Source organism: Anolis carolinensis, unplaced genomic scaffold (genome assembly GCF_035594765.1).
Source record: "Anolis carolinensis isolate JA03-04 unplaced genomic scaffold, rAnoCar3.1.pri scaffold_13, whole genome shotgun sequence".
NCBI classification, from domain to species: Eukaryota; Metazoa; Chordata; class Lepidosauria; order Squamata; family Dactyloidae; genus Anolis; species Anolis carolinensis.
In genome coordinates this window covers 17,379,009-17,395,611 of record NW_026943824.1, presented here as the reverse complement: position 1 = coordinate 17,395,611, position 16,603 = coordinate 17,379,009, and the positions used below count along the sequence as shown (strand labels likewise).

At 40.0% G+C, this 16,603-nt stretch overlaps 2 protein-coding genes across 3 annotated transcripts in view; one reads left to right on the top strand and one right to left on the bottom strand.

Annotated features, from left to right (window-relative positions):
- Positions 1–2,008: 2,008 nt before the first annotated feature.
- antkmt (adenine nucleotide translocase lysine methyltransferase) overlaps positions 2,009–16,603 on the bottom strand; it is a 48,368-nt gene continuing 33,773 nt past the window's right edge. For both annotated transcript variants that reach the window (XM_008121032.3, XM_008121031.3), the window contains exon 6: positions 2,009–4,199. In XM_008121032.3, coding sequence (XP_008119239.2) covers positions 3,912–4,199 — 288 coding nt within the window. In that variant the 3' untranslated portion in view covers positions 2,009–3,911. The remainder of the gene's footprint in view (positions 4,200–16,603) is intronic.
- On the top strand, positions 11,669–15,842 carry percc1 (proline and glutamate rich with coiled coil 1). Its single transcript, XM_062964280.1, has 2 exons — positions 11,669–12,051; positions 14,752–15,842. Exon 2 carries the CDS (start codon positions 14,773–14,775, stop codon positions 15,598–15,600), a length of 828 nt encoding a protein of 275 aa, XP_062820350.1. The 5' UTR covers positions 11,669–12,051; positions 14,752–14,772; the 3' UTR covers positions 15,601–15,842.

The window sequence follows — 16,603 nt, the reverse complement described above, 5'->3', positions numbered from 1 at the left end:
CAGTTGTGGAATAACCAGTAGCAGGGCTTGGAAAACTGTGAGACGACAGCAAGAATGCCTCTGAGCATATGCAGAGTGTGTCTGGGACTCTGCAGTGTCTCTGAGCCTATGCAGAGTGCACCTCCCTCATAGCAATATACATTAATAAAGCACACAGTTGTGGAATAACCAGTAGCAGGGCTTGGAAAACTGTGAGATGACAGCAAGAATGCCTCTGAGCATATGCAGAGTGTGTCTGGGACTCTGCAGTGTCTCTGAGCCTATGCAGAGTGCACCTCCCTCATAGCAATATACATTAATAAAGCACACAGTTGTGGAATAACCAGTAGCAGGGCTTGGAAAACTGTGAGACGACAGCAAGAATGCCTCTGAGCATATGCAGAGTGTGTCTGGGACTCTGCAGTGTCTCTGAGCCTATGCAGAGTGCACCTCCCTCATAGCAATATACATTAATAAAGCACACAGTTGTGGAATAACCAGTAGCAGGGCTTGGAAAACTGTGAGATGACAGCAAGAATGCCTCTGAGCATATGCAGAGTGTGTCTGGGACTCTGCAGTGTCTCTGAGCCTATGCAGAGTGCATCTCACACCAGAAGCGACTTGAAGTGGGGTACATATATATATCTATGAATTTTTTTATTGTGTCAGAAGCAAATTATTGGATAAGCAAACCTCTACTGTATTACTAAAGCCAAGGCTTTATGCAGCTCTGCTTTCACACAGTAGAGGGCACTGAAATATATCTATATTCAGCAGAGTCTCACTTATCCAAGATTCTGTATTATCCAACACAGCCTGCCTTTTAGTAGTCAGTGTTTTTGTAGTTAACATTGCAATGTTTTGGTGCTAAATTCGTAAATACAGTAATGACTACATAACCTTATTGTGTATTGAACTGCTTTTTCTGTCAATTTCTTGTAAAACATGATGTTTTGGTGCTTAATTTGTAAAATCATAATGTAATAGGCTTTTTTCTTAATCCCACCTTATTATCCAAGATTTTCGCTTATCCAAGGTTCTGCTGGCCCGTTTATCTTGGATAAGTGAGATTCTACTATAGTTTGTAGAAGGCTGTCGTCGCCAGAGTTACTGGTGCATCATACTTTAATAATAATAACAATAATAATAATAATAAGTGTCCTAGACACTTGGGAAGTGTTCGACTTGTGATTTTGTGATACAAAATCCAGCATATCTGTCTTGTTTGCTGTGTCATAATAAAATAATAATAATAATAATAATAATAATAATAATAATAATAATAATAATAATGTGTCCTAGACACTTGGGAAGTGTTCGACTTGTGATTTTGTGATACAAAATCCAGCATATCTGTCTTGTTTGCTGTGTCATAATAAAATAATAATAATAATAATAATAATAATAATAATAATAATAATAATAATAATGTGTCCTAGACACTTGGGAAGTGTTCGACTTGTGATTTTGTGATACAAAATCCAGCATATCTATCTTGTTTGCTGTGTCATAATAATAATAATAATAATAACAATAATAATAATAAGTGTCCTAGAACTTGGGAAGTGTTCGACTTGTGATTTTGTGATACAAAATCAAGCATATCTATCTTGTTTGCTGTGTCATAATAATAATAATAATAATAATAATAATAATAATAATAATAAGTGTCCTAGAACTTGGGAAGTGTTCGACTTGTGATTTTGTGATACAAAATCCAGCATATCTATCTTGTTTGCTGTGTCATAATAATAATAATAATAATAACAATAATAATAATAATAAGTGTCCTAGACACTTGGGAAGTGTTCGACTTGTGATTTTGTGATACAAAATCCAGCATATCTATCTTGTTTGCTGTGTCATCATAATAATAATAATAATAATAATAATAATAATAATAATAATAATAATAATAAGTGTCCTAGACACTTGGGAAGTGTTCGACTTGTGATTTTGTGATACAAAATCCAGCATATCTATCTTGTTTGCTGTGTCATAATAATAATAATAATAATAATAATAATAATAATAATAATAATAATAATACTTTATTTTTCTATCCCGCCACCATCTCCCCAAAGGGATTCGGGGCAGCTAACATGGTGCCAAGTCCAAAACAGAGACAAAACGTAACAAGTTAAAACAAGTATCAATAACTAAAAACAGCGTCAACACAACCATCAAATAAAATAAACAATTAAATAATTCAATTACAATTAAAACACAGAATACAGTATACTACCATCATTACTATATGAAAATGAGGTAATAAAAACAAGCATCACTATGAGAGTGGTCGTATAATTTGGTCCTACAGACCTCACAACCTCTGAGGATGCCTGCCATAGATGCAGGCAAAATGTCAGGAGAGAATGCTTCTGGAACTTGGCCAGACAGCCTGGAAAACTGACAGCAACCCAGTGATTCTGGCCATGAAAGCCTTCAACAACACTCTCCAACATTGATTATAATATTTATTGTCTATCTGGAACACTCTGCCCCGGAGGCAGGCTTTTAAGCAGAGGCTGGATGGCCATCTGTCGGGAATGCTTTGAATGTGCTTTTCCAGCTTCTTGGCAGGGGGTTGGACTGGATGGCCCGTGGGGTCTCTTCCAACTCTATGATTCTATGATTTAGTCTAACTGGGGTTAAATACCACCTCCAAATTATTTTATAATAGGGTTGTTGTATGTTTTCTGGGCTGTCTGCCCATGTTCCAGAAGCATTCTCTCCTGATGTTTTGCCCACATCTATAGCAGGCATCCTCAGAGGTTGTGAGGTATATGGAGAAACTAAGCAAGGAAGGTTTAAATATATCTGTGAAAGTAAGAACTCCTGTCTGTTGGAGGCCAGTGTGAATGTTGTAATTAATCACCTTGGTTAGCATTAAACAGCCTTCCCAGCCTCCCATCCTGGCCTGGGGGAATCCTTTGTTCAGAGTCATTAGCTGCCCCTGATTGATTCCTGTCTGGAATTCTTCTGTTTTCAGAAAGGCACTGCAGTCTAACTCAGTTAGAAAAATCAGCCCTAGCAGAGCACTTGATGAACCAACCTGGACACAGAATATTATTTGAGAACACAGACATGCTCGACCACTCCACAACTATCATGTCTGACTACACAGAGAAGCCACTGAAATCCACAAGCATGTGAACAACTTCAACAGAAAGGAGGAAACCATGAAAATGAACAGTATTCAAAAACTCCAAAATCAGAACAGTAAGTAAGGAGCAGCACTCTGAAAACAGAAGAATTCTGGACAGGAATCAATCAGGGGCAGCTAACGACTCTGAACAAAGAATTCCCCCAGGCCAGGATGTGACGCTTGGAAGGCCATTTAATGCTAATGAAGGTAAGGAATTACAGCATTCCCACTGGCCTCCAACTGACAAGAGTTCTTCTCTTACCCTGGACTTTCCACAGATACAGTAGAGTCTCACTCATCCAACATAAACAGGCCGGCAGAATGTTGAATAAGTGAATATGTTGGATAATAAGGAGAGATTAAGGAAAAGCCTATTAAACATCAAATTAGGTTATGATTCTACAAATGAAGCACCAAAACATCATGTTATACAACAAATTTGACAATAAAAGTAGTTCAATATGCAGTAATGCTATGTAGTAATTACTGTATTTACGAATTTAGCACCAAAATATCATGATGTTTTGAAAACATTGGCTAAAAAATGCGTTGGATAATCCAGAACGTTGGATAAGTGAGATTATACTGTATATATAAACCTTCTTTGCTGAGTTTTTCCAACAGACCTCACAACCTCTGAGGATGCCTGCCATAGATGTGGGCAAAATGTCAGGAGAGAATGCTTCTGGAACATGGCCAGACAGCCTGGAAAACACACAACAACCCTGTGATCCCGGCCATGAAAGCCTTCGACAACATATATTATAATAGTTCTCCTTATTTCCTATAGACATATATTTAAAGATACATATCCTCCATTCTTGGATGACGCCGGGCGGCAGAGCATCTGTCTGGGCATATGGTTCTGCTGGGCAGTCTCTCCGCTCAGCCGGGATTTTCTCATAAAACCAATGCGCTTCCCGCCTCTCTTGTGTCTTATCAACCCAGCCAAGGTGTGCCGGGCGGTCGGGGCCTCTGCGCCATCCTCACGACTGGGTTCATTCTGGTCCCTCTTGTCGGTCTCCACGCAGGGAAAAATCAATAGCTCCAATATGTTCGCACTCCAGAAGAGCTGCAATCACATCATACCGGCCATTAACCCCACAAGCACTCTGCTCACATACATCCATTAAAAGGAGCATTAGCATGAGGTGGCAAGTCTTCTGCGTGCCTCCATTCACCGGGATCGTGAAAGCGGAGCCAAGGATGTCGTGTTTCGGTCTCTTCAATTGCCTCTGTGTCTGTCTATATACTGTACTAGTTGTGCCCGGCCACGCGTTGCTGTGGCTAGGACTTAATTTTTCTTTTCTTTTTGTTGTATGAACGTAGAGGCGTGGATGAGAGGTTGTGCTGTCAATTTTCGAGGTTGTGGGGCGTTTAGTTTAGTTGTTTTGTCCGGTGCCGTGATTCCATTACCCTTTTATATATATACTAGCTATGTCTGGCCACACGTTGCTGTGGCATTGTCTGGTGGTGTTGGTAAGAAATTGTTGAGGTAGTGGTGGTATTGAATGTCTGTTGTATAGTTGTCTTTATGTTGAGTATGCATTTGGTTGTTTGTGTACTGTGAAAGTGGTGAGGGTAGAGGGGGTCTATGTCCCTGTGTAGTATTGTATAGTATTTATACATTGTCCATATGTTGTGAATGCTTGGATTGTGTCCTGCTGCATAGTAGAAAAGGTTGGGCTGGATGGCCCTTAGGGGTCTCTCCAAACTCTTGTGCCTGTCCCCTGGGCTGAGTAGGTTGCTAGGAGACCAAGTGGGCGGAACTTAGCCTTGTGACTGGCAGCAATTGGATAAAAACAATTATTCCTCTCCCTCTAATTAGGACTTTATTTTTCTTTTCTTTTTGTTGTATCAACCTAGAGCCGTGGATGATGGGTTGTGTTGTCAAATTTCGAGGTTGGGGGGCCTGTAGTTTTGTTGTTTTGTCCGCTGCCCTGATGCCATCACTCTTTTATATATATAGATAGATATACTCAAGTATAAGCCTAGTTTTTCAGCTCTTTTTTAAGACTGAAAAAGCGCCCCTCGGCTTATACTTGGGTGAGGGTCCTGGTTGGCTTATATTTGGGTCAGCTTATACTCGAGAATATATGGTACATTTATTATTTCGCTCTATCATTATTGATATTATTACATTTATTATTTTTCTCCATTATTGTTGCTACTATTACATTTATTTTACTCTATTTTTATTATTACAGTAGAGTCTCATTTATCCAACACTCACTTATAATAATAATAAAAATAATAATAGTAATAAAACTTTATTTCTACCCCGCCACCATCTCCCCACGGGGACTCGGGGCGGCTGACATGGGGCAGAGGCCCAAACAACATAAGGACAAAATATAAGCAACATAATACAATCACAATATAAAACAGATAAAACAGTAATGCAATATATCAATTAAAACAACAATACAGGATAAAAAAATTACATTAAAAACACATAAAAGGCAAGACCATAATAAATACAGGATAGATTATTAAAAACCCTCTGGGGCTGATTAATTAATGACTATCTCCGAAAGCCTGCTGCTTATCCAACGTCCTGGATTATCCAACGCATTTTTGTAGTCAATGTTTTCAATACATCGTGATATTTTGGTGCTAAATTCGTAAATAAAGTAATTACTATATAGCATTACTGAGTATTGAACTACTTTGTTGTATAACATGATGTTTTGGTGCTTAATTTGTAAAATCATAACCTAATTTGATGTTTAATAGGCTTCTCCTTAATCCCTCCTTATTATCCAACATATTCGCTTATCCAACGTTCTGCCGGCCCGTTTATGTTGGATAAGTGAGACTCTACTGTACTGTAAATAAATAAATAAATAAATAAAATTAAATAATGGGAGCCCCGGTGGCGCAGTGTGCTAAAGCGCTGAGCTGCTGAACTTGCAGACCGAAAGGTCCCAGGTTCAAATCCCGGGAGCGGAGTGAGCACCCGCTATTAGCTCCAGCTCCTGCCAACCCAGCAGTTCGAAAACATCCAATGTGAGTAGATCAATAGGTACCGCTCCGGCTGGAAGGTAACGGCGCTCCATGCAGTCATGCCTCTGGCCACATGACTTTGGAGGTGTCTCATCTCCATTTCTAAGCCAAAGAGCCGGCGTTGTCCGTAGACACCTCCAAGGTCATGTGGCCATTGGCATGACTGCATGGAGCACTGTTACCTTCCCGCCGGAGCAGTACCTATTGATCTACTCACATTGGCATATTTTTCAAACTGCTAGGTTGGCAGGAGCTGGGGCCTTTTGGTCCGCAAGTTCAGCAGCTCAGCGCTGCCTCCAGACGCACTGCAAACCCCTTTTTCAATTTGAGCCCAGTTTGCAGCAGTGACTGAAGTACGCTGAATGCAAAGGTGGGAGTGGGAGGACGGGTGAGAAACTAGGACGTTTTGAAAGCAGCTAGAAAAGTGGGAAGACAGAGGAGAGTCACATCGGAGCCCCCGATGGCGTGGGTTCCATAGGTGTCCCGCCCCACTTTTCCTTCTTTCCGTATTTATTTATTTATTTATTTATTTACAGTATTTATATTCCGCCCTTCTTTCTCACCCCGACGGGGACTCAGGGCGGATCACATTATACACACATAGGGCAAACATTCAATGCCCATAAACACATCAAACAGAGACCGAGACAGACAGACGCAGAGGCAATTTAACCTTCTCCTGAGGGGATGTTCGATTCTGGCCACAGGGGGGGAGCAGCTGCTTCATCATCCACTCTGACCGCACTTCCTCATTCCAGGTCGTAAATTAGTTAACCTTGCCTCCCCTACTTGAAAGATGTGACTATCTTTCGGGTTGCTAGGTCAGCAACGAGCAGGGGCTATTTTTTATTTTTAATTGACAGGTGCTCACCCCGTCACGGGCTGGTCTCGAACTCATGACCTCATGGTCAGAGTGATTTACTGCAGCTGCTCACACAGCCCGGCTGTGGTCAGTTTGTTGTCAGTTTGTTCATTTTTGCTAATCTGCACATCTTCATTTGCCATTCTTCTTGCATTGGAATGAGACTTTCCTTCAATTTCTGCACAAAGTCAATTCTTATTGTAGTTATATACTGTAGTAAGTATCCTTGTTTTCTTTCTACTTGATCATCCAGCATTCTCAACAAATAAACTCTGGTTTCATTTAACGTTAATTACTTCTAGGTTAAAACATATTTTTGTTCAATCTTTCTACATATGATGAAATGCCCCAACTTTGAGCTCTTCCGTACCCCTCGTTTTTCAAATCCGACCTTTATTACGTGTTTGTCCCGCAAGGAGACGAGACGACGAGGCACAGAGTGACGTCAAGAGAGCAGATTGAAGGGGCGATGACTAGCTTGGTTTATCAGTTGCTGCTGGGATCTGCCTGGGTATCCAAATATGTTTGTCAAGCCGGCAAATGGGTGAGATAGCTGCTATCAAGGCAGTGATTATGTGAATGTTTGGCCAAGGCCAAGTCCTCATTTTGGGCAAAAGGCACGAGAGAAGAGAGCCTGGGTGGGCATCACGGCACCATCTTCAAGAAGGAAAAGGTGACCTCCTTCCAAGCCAGGCCTGGGCCAACTTTGGCCCTCCCCATAGGCTATGGAGGAGGTAAACAAAGGTTGTGTCTGTCTGTTAAATCACAGTAATGTTATGCATATATATCCAACAAAATATTAATACGCAGCGGGGTAGTATTTCTAAAATAGATATTACAGGATTAAATACTCACAAGTATGTGTACATATAGCAAAACAGTTTGAGTTTAATTCACTCTACTGCTTAAATAATAATAATAATAATAATAATAATAATAATAATAATAATAATAATAATAAATAAGAAGAAGAACATGCCCTGGCAGAATATGTCAAGCAAAGTGAAGAACCTGCTTTGATTGAAGTCAAAAATCAGAAACTCCTCAAAGCACAGCAGACAAAAAACCAGTACAAGAAAACCGCACTACAAACTAGAGCTGACAGCTGGCACAACAAAACACTGCATGGAAAGTTCCTTGACAAAATTGAAGGAAAAGCTGATAAGGAGAAGACCTGGCTCTGGCTCACGAATGGGACCCTGAAGAAGGAGACAGAAGGCCTGATCCTTGCAGCCCAGGAGCAAGACATCGGAACAAAGGCCATTCAGGCCAAGATCGAAAAATCAGCCGATGACCCAAAGTGCAGACTGTGCAAGGAAACCGATGAAACCATGGATCATATCCTCAGCTGCTGTAAGAAAATTGCACAGACAGACTACAAACAGAGGCACAACTATGTGGCCCAAATGATTCATTAGAACCTATGCCTCAAGTACCACCTCCCAGCAGCAAAGAACAGGTGGGATCACAAACCTGCAAAGGTTGTGGAAAATGAACACGCAAAGATACTGTGGGACTTCCAAATCCAGACTGACAAAGTTCTGGAACACAACACACCAGACATCACAGTTGTGGAAAAGAAAAAGGTTTGGATCATTGATGTTGCCATCCCAGGTGAAAGTCGCATTGATGAAAAACAACAGGAAAAACTCAGCCGCTATCAGGACCTCAAGATTGAACTTCAAAGACTCTGGCAGAAACCAGTGCAGGTGGTCCCGGTGGTGATGGGCACACTGGGTGCCATGCCAAAAGATCTCAGCCGGCATTTGGAAACAATAGACATTGACAAAATTACGATCTGCCAACTGCAAAAGGCCACCCCGCTGGGATCTGCACGCATCATCCGAAAATACATCACACAGTCCTAGACACTTGGGAAGTGTTCGACTTGTGATTTTGTGAAACGAAATCCAGCATGTCTATCTTGTTTGCTGTGCCATACAACGTCGTTGTGTCAATAATAATAATAATAATAATAACTTTATTTTTATACCCCGCCCCATCTCCCCGAAGGGACTCAGGGCGGCTTACATGGGGCCAAACAAATAACAGTAACAAAGCAATAAAACAATTATCCCAGTAAAAAACATCAACATCAATAAAAACAATCATTAAAATCAACAAGCAGGATACAGTGTTAAAAACAGGAGACTAATTCGTAGATCCCAGGCGAAATGCAGAGTGTTACGAAATGGGAAAAGGAAATTTCACAGTTGAATGGACAATAAAGTGCGGTATAAAATGGCAAGATAACAATAATGGGACTATTATGGAATGGACAGATAGATCAATCCAGCAACAACTAAACATATAGTACCGGGTTAAGCTTTTACTCATATAAGTACTCATAAGTAACAAAATAGTTAGAGTTCAATTCACTCTTTTGCGACTTTCTATAACAATATTATAGTTGCGCAGTATGCTGCAAATAGTTGTCTTCTTTTGCTTTTCTGCATGTGAGGAGGTTGGTAAGTAGAAATGAAGGAAGTCTCTGATATGAGAAATGTTTGTTGTGTCCTTAAAAGGATGCACGACAAAGAGTCCCGGGTTTTTTTCTTTGTTTCGGGTCGAGCCCTTCTTCACGTTTTTTTTTAAGGACAATTAGGTTGCAGAGACGCTATATTTTCGTTGAATTCTCGTTCATTCAATTCCTGCGTTGCTCTACATAGAGTATTGTACTAAGGTTTTTTTTTGTTTTCCGTAGTGAGCCATAGGCTGTCAGGAATTGTGGGATTTAGAGTCCAAAACTCCTAGAAGGAGGGCCAAAGTTGGCCCAGGCCTCGACCATTTTACAGATGATGGTGATGATGGTAATAGACCAGACAGCAAACTTCTCGAGATGCTTTAGCTGGAAATCTGGCACTGAGAAGACATCAATGATACATGAGACTCCTTCCAACTCTGCAACTCCATGACTCTCCGACTATGAGTCCCAACACTTATACGAGGGTTGAATGAAAAGTAATGCCTCCACCTTCATTACTTGGGTTTGGATGGGAATATTTTAATACAGTAGAGTCTCACTTATCCAAGCCTCGCTTATCCAAGCTTCTGCATTATTCAAGCCATTTTTGTAGTCAATGTTATCATGATATTTTGGTGCTAAATTTGTAAATACGGTAATTACAACATAACATTACTGTGTATTGAACTACTTTTTCTGTCAAATTTGTTGTATAACATGATGTTTTGGTGCTTAATTTGTAAAATCATAAACTAATTTGATGTTTTCCTTAATCCCTCCTTATTATCCAACATATTCACTTATCCAACATTCTGCTGGCCCGTTTATGTTGGATAAATGACACTCTACTGTAGTTCAATATGCAGTAATGTTATGATGTAATTACTGTATTTACGAATTTAGCACCAAAATATCACGATGTATTGAAAACATTGACTACAAAAATGTGTTGGATAATCGAGAACGTTGGATAAGTGAGACTCTAGTGTAGTTGAATACGCAGTAATGTTATGCCGTAATTACTGTATTTACGAATTTAGCACCAAAATATCATGATGTATTGAAAACATTGACTACAAAAATGTGTTGGATAATCCAGAACGTTGGATAAGTGAGACTCTAGTGTAGTTGAATACGCAGTAATGTTATGCCATAATTACTGTATTTACGAATTTAGCACCAAAATATCACGATGTCTTGAAAACATTGACTACAAAAATGCGTTGGATAATCCAGAACGTTGGATAAGTGAGACTCTTCTGTAGTTAAATACGCAGTAAGGCTATGTAGTAATTACTGTATTTAGGAATTTAGCACCAAAATATCACGATGTCTTGAAAACATTGACTACAAAAATGCGTTGGATAATCCAGAACGTTGGATAAGTGAGACTCTAGTGTAGTTGAATACGCAGTAATGTTATGCCGTAATTACTGTATTTACGAATTTAGCACCAAAATATCACGATGTCTTGAAAACATTGATTACAAAAATGCGTTGGATAATCCAGAACGTTGGATAAGTGAGACTCTAGTGTAGTTGAATACGCAGTAATGTTATGCCGTAATTACTGTATTTACGAATTTAGCACCAAAATATCACGATGTATTGAAAACATTGACTACAAAAATGCGTTGGATAATCCAGAACGTTGGATAAGTGAGTGAGCCTCTACTGCATATCCTTCTGTGTTGCTTATACAGTAGAGTCTCACTTATCCAACACTTGCTTATCCAACGTTCTGGATTATCCAACGCATTTTTGGAGTCAATGTTTTCAATATATTGTGTTATTTTGGTGCTAAATTCGTAAATACAGTAATTACATCATAACATTACTGCGTATTGAACTACTTTTTCTGCCAAATTTGTTGTCTAACGTGATGTTTTGGTGCTTCATTTGTAAAATCATAACCTAATTTGATGTTTCATAGGCTTTTCCTTAATGCCTCCTTATTATCCAACATATTCGCTTATCCAACATTCTGCCGGCCCGTTTATGTTGGATAAGTGAGACTCTACTGTATGTATTTGAATGGGAAGATCTGTCCCTGCATCCAGCCAGCCTGCCGCTCTCCCGCTCTGGCCTGGCACCTATTATTTGCACATGAGTTGTTGAAGAAGCATTAACTTTCTTCTGGAGATGATGCCTACTCCTGAAGTCAAAATAGCATGAAATTTAATTTTACGCCTATTTGACAAGGCTTGATTTAGTCTCCAAACCAACGCAGGAGATAAGTGTCCCCTGTCAACCTGCGTGGGTCCGGGCCGGCGGAGCAGCTGGGGCGTCGGGCCTAATAGGGCCAATGAGCAGGAATAACACTCGAAAATCCCCCAGGAAGTGGGCCATTAAGGTGACCCCTATCTCCTCTCCTGCCCGGCTCCTTGTCGGCGGTGTTCTCCCGTTGCTGGGCACTAAAGCAAACCAGAGCCTTGTTTGCAGAGGCTACGATTACAATACAGCCGCCAAATATTTGCTAGTCCCCAGTTCCACCGATCCACTATAAATACTTCAGCCCCAGGTGGGAAGCCGGAGAGTCGGGAGAGGGGACGCTGGGGGGCCAAACAAGCCAAACAAGCAAGCCGAGCACAGGTAAGCGGGGGTCCGGTCTTGGCAATGTTGCCGGTGGGGGTGACAATAACAAAAATGATCCAAAATGCATGAGACCCTTTCCTATTCCTTCCTTCTCTGTCTCACATCTATATATAGTGGTATTATTATTATTACATTATAATATTCTTATTATACCATTATAATATTATACCATTATGTTATTACTATTTCGTTATAGTAATTATAATAATAATAATTATCATCATCCATTATACTGTACTATTCTTATTATACCATTATAATATTACATCATTACGTTATGACTATTCCATTATAGTAATTATAATAATAATAATTTTCATCATCCATTATACTATTCTTATTATCTTCTATATATATAAAAGAGTGATGGCATCACGGCGACCCACAAAACAACAAACCTACAGGCCCCCCAACCTCGAAATTTGACAACACAACCCATCATCCACGCCTCTAGGTTGATACAACAAAAAGAAAAGAAAAATAAAGTCCTAATTAGAGAGAGAGAGAAGAATAATTGCTTTTATCCAATTGCTGCCAGTTAGAAGGCTAAGCTTCTCCAACTTGGTCTCCTAGCAAACCAATAAAAAATAATAAAAAAACACTAAAAAACTAATACAATAAAATTCTATAATAACAGAAAATAACTAAAAATAATACAAGAAAATAATAAAATATAATAAATAAAAATATAACTTACAATAAAATTAATAAAAAATACAAATAACGTCAAATAAAAATTACACAACAATTTTTAACCAATACCACCACCACTTTGCCACAGCAACGTGTGGCCGGGCACAGCTAGTTTATTATATTTTATTATTTTCTTGTATTATTTTTAGTTATTTTCTGTTATTATAGTATTTTATTGTATTAATTTTTTAGTGTTTTTTTATTATTTTTGATTGGGTTGCTAGGAGACCAATAATACAGTAGAGTCTCACTTATCCAACATAAACGGGCCGGCAGAATGTTGGATAAGCGAATATGTTGGATAATAAGGAGGCATTAAGGAAAAGCCTATTAAACATCAAATTAGGTTATGATTTTACAAATTAAGCACCAAAACATCATGTTATACAACAAAGTAGTTCAATACTCAGTAATGCTATGTAGTAATTACTGTATTTATGAATTTAGCACCAAAATATCACGAAATATTGAAAACATTGACTCCAAAAATGCGTTGGATAATCCAGAACATTGGATAAGCGAGTGTTGGATAAGTGAGACTCTACTGTAGCACCAAAATATCATAATGTATTGAAAACATTGACTACAAAAATGCGTTGGATAATCCAGAACGTTGGATAAGTGAGTGTTGGATAAGTGAGACTCTACTGTATTTGCAATTTTTTATTAATTTTATTGTAAGTTATATTTTTATTTATTATTATTTTCTTGTATTATTTTTTAGTTATTTTCTGTTATTATAGTATTTTATTGTATTAATTTTTTAGTGTTTTTTATTATTTTTGATTGGGTTGCTAGGAGACCAATAATAATAGAGAAAAATAATAAATGTAATACCAATAATAATAGAGAAAAATAATACAGTAGAGTCTCACTTATCCAACATAAACGGGCCGGCAGAATGTTGGATAAGCGAATATGTTGGATAATAAGGAGGCATTAAGGAAAAGCCTATTAAACATCAAATTAGGTTATGATTTTACAAATTAAGCACCAAAACATCATGTTATACAACAAAGTAGTTCAATACTCAGTAATGCTATGTAGTAATTACTGTATTTATGAATTTAGCACCAAAATATCACGAAATATTGAAAACATTGACTCCAAAAATGCGTTGGATAATCCAGAACATTGGATAAGCGAGTGTTGGATAAGTGAGACTCTACTGTAAATGTAATAATACCAATAATAATAGAGTAAAATAATAAATGTAATAATACCAATAATAATAGAGAAAAATAATAAATGTAATAATACCAATAATAATAGAGAAAAATAATAAATGTACCATATATTCTTGAGTATAAGCTGACCCAAATATAAGCCAACCAGGACCCTCACCCGAGTATAAGCCGAGGGGGCCTTTTTCAGTCTTAAAAAAAGGGCTAAAAAACTAGGCTTATACTCAAGTATATAGATGGATAGTAATATTATTTCCCATAATCAACGCTCTATTATATCTGCTATATATATCCTTCTGTGTCGTTTGCATGTATTTAAATGGGAAGACCTGTCCCTGCATCCAGCCGGCCCGCCGCTCTCCTGCTCTGGCCTGGCACCTATTATTATTTGGGTTGCTAGGAGACCAAGTTGGAGGAGCTTAGCCTTCTAATTGGCAGCAATTGGATAAAAGCAATTATTCCTCTCTCTCTAATTAGGACTTTATTTTTCTTTTCTTTTTGTTGTATCAACCTAGAGGCGTGGATGATGGGTTGTGTTGTCAAATTTCGAGGTTGGGGGGCCTGTAGTTTTGTTGTTTTGTGGGTCGCCGTGATGCCATCACTCTTTTATATATATAGATGTTGATTTTTATGATGGTTTTATTGATGTTGATGTTTTACTGCTACAATATTTGTTATTATCGTTTTATTGCTGTATGTTTCGGGCTCGGCCCCCATATAAGCCGCTCGGATAATACGGAGTGTCGGATAAACGGAAGTCGGATAACCAAGACTCTATTGTAGTTCCTTTATAGAGCTGATTGTTTCTTTTCTCCCACAGAATCGAGCACAAAGGGCAAAAATGGCAGCCGGCGTCATCCAAAGCCTAAGCAAATTCAGGCTCTCCACAGCCTTCCAGCACTCGTTCTTATCTCCGACCGCCTGCCAAGAGCTGATATTCCAAGACTTGTCTGAGGAGGAAGACATGGAGGACGAGGAAGAAGAAGAGGAGGAAGGAGAAGAGGAGGAAGAAGAAAGGGAAGCTGTGGAAGAAGGCAGTCGTTCTGCAAGTTGTCGGAGGGGAGAGGCATTTGCTGCCAGCTCAAGTGCAACCGAAATGACCCGGCAGCTTCTTCGCTTTGCGGAGCGCATCAGCAACGACATCCAAAGCTATTTCGGCAGCAAAGGCGCAGAGGAAGGCTCCTGCAACATCTACGAGGCCGGCTGCTCCCCGAAGCTCTCCGGGCGCGTGTTGTACTACACCGACTTGGTCAGGCTTTCTCAAAGCAGGGAGTCGGAGGAGGACGAAGGCTCTCCGGCCTCTCCAAAAGAGAGAGTCCAAGGCGATGGAAAACTAGGAAGGTCCTTCTGCAGCCAAGAAGAGGCCGAGAAGCTGGGGCCCCTGGCCGAGCTCTTTGAGTACGGCCTGTGTGGGTACGTCAAGCAGAAAGTCTCCTCCGACAACAGGAAATACGGCCGCGTGGCTCCGATGCACGGCCGAAAGCTGCCCGCGTCTTTTTGGAAAGAGCCGTCTCTCAGCCCGCTATGCATGCTTCATGGCAACCCTCCGGACTTTAGTGACCTCCTGGCCAACTGGACCTCCGAAACCTGCCAGGAAGAGCTTCATGCTAGCCAAGAGCATCTCGCTGGAGCCAACAGGCTGGGGATGGACCATTTTGGTGGCCTATGACAGCCCACTAGGACGGTAGTATCAGTAACACTTCTACGACAGTTCACTAGGACAGTCCGACAGATGGCAAGTTATTTCATCTTAGCAGGCTGAAAGCCAAAACCAAGGTCACAACAACATCTATATATATAAAAGAGTGATGGCAACAGGGCAGCGGACAAAACAACAAAACTACAGGCCCCCCAACCTCGAAATTTGACAACACAACCCATCATTCATGGCTCTAGGTTGATCCAACAATAAGAAAATAAAGTCCTAATTACAGGGAGAGGAATAGTTTTTATCCAATTGCTGCCAGTTTGAAGGCTAAGCTCCGCCCACTTGTTCTCCTAGCAACCTACTCAGCCCAGGGGGACAGGCACAGTTAGGCCTCACTTAGGCCTCTTCCACAGATTATCAGATTTTAACTGGATTATATGGCAGTGTAGACTCAAGGCCCTTCCACATCTATATAACCCATTTAGAATCTTATATTATCTGCTTTGAACTGGATTATCTTGACTCCACACTACCATATAATCCACTTCAGTGTGCATACTATGGCCACACAGCCCGAAAGACATACAACAACCCTTCCTTGCTGAGTTTCTCCATATACCTCACAACCTCTGAGGATGCCTGCCATAGATGTGGGTGAAATGTCAGGAGAGAATGCTTCTGGAACATGACCAGACAGCCCGAAATACAACAACCGTTCCTTGACTAGTTTCTCCATGCCTCACAACCTCTGAGGATGCCTGCCATAGATGTGGGCGAAACGTCAGGAGAGAATACTTCTGGAACATGGCCATACAGCCCGGAAAACATACAACAACCCATACTAAATGTCCTTTGCCCAGTAGCTGGTCACTTGGAGTAGCTCTGGTGTTCCATTGTGCATGTGGCAGGGCTCAGCCTTCATTATAGTCAGTGGTCTGTAGTTTGTTCTCCTCCACACTCGCATGTCATGGACTCCACTTTGTAAACCCATTTCCTAAGGTTGGCTCTGCATCTCGTGGTGCCA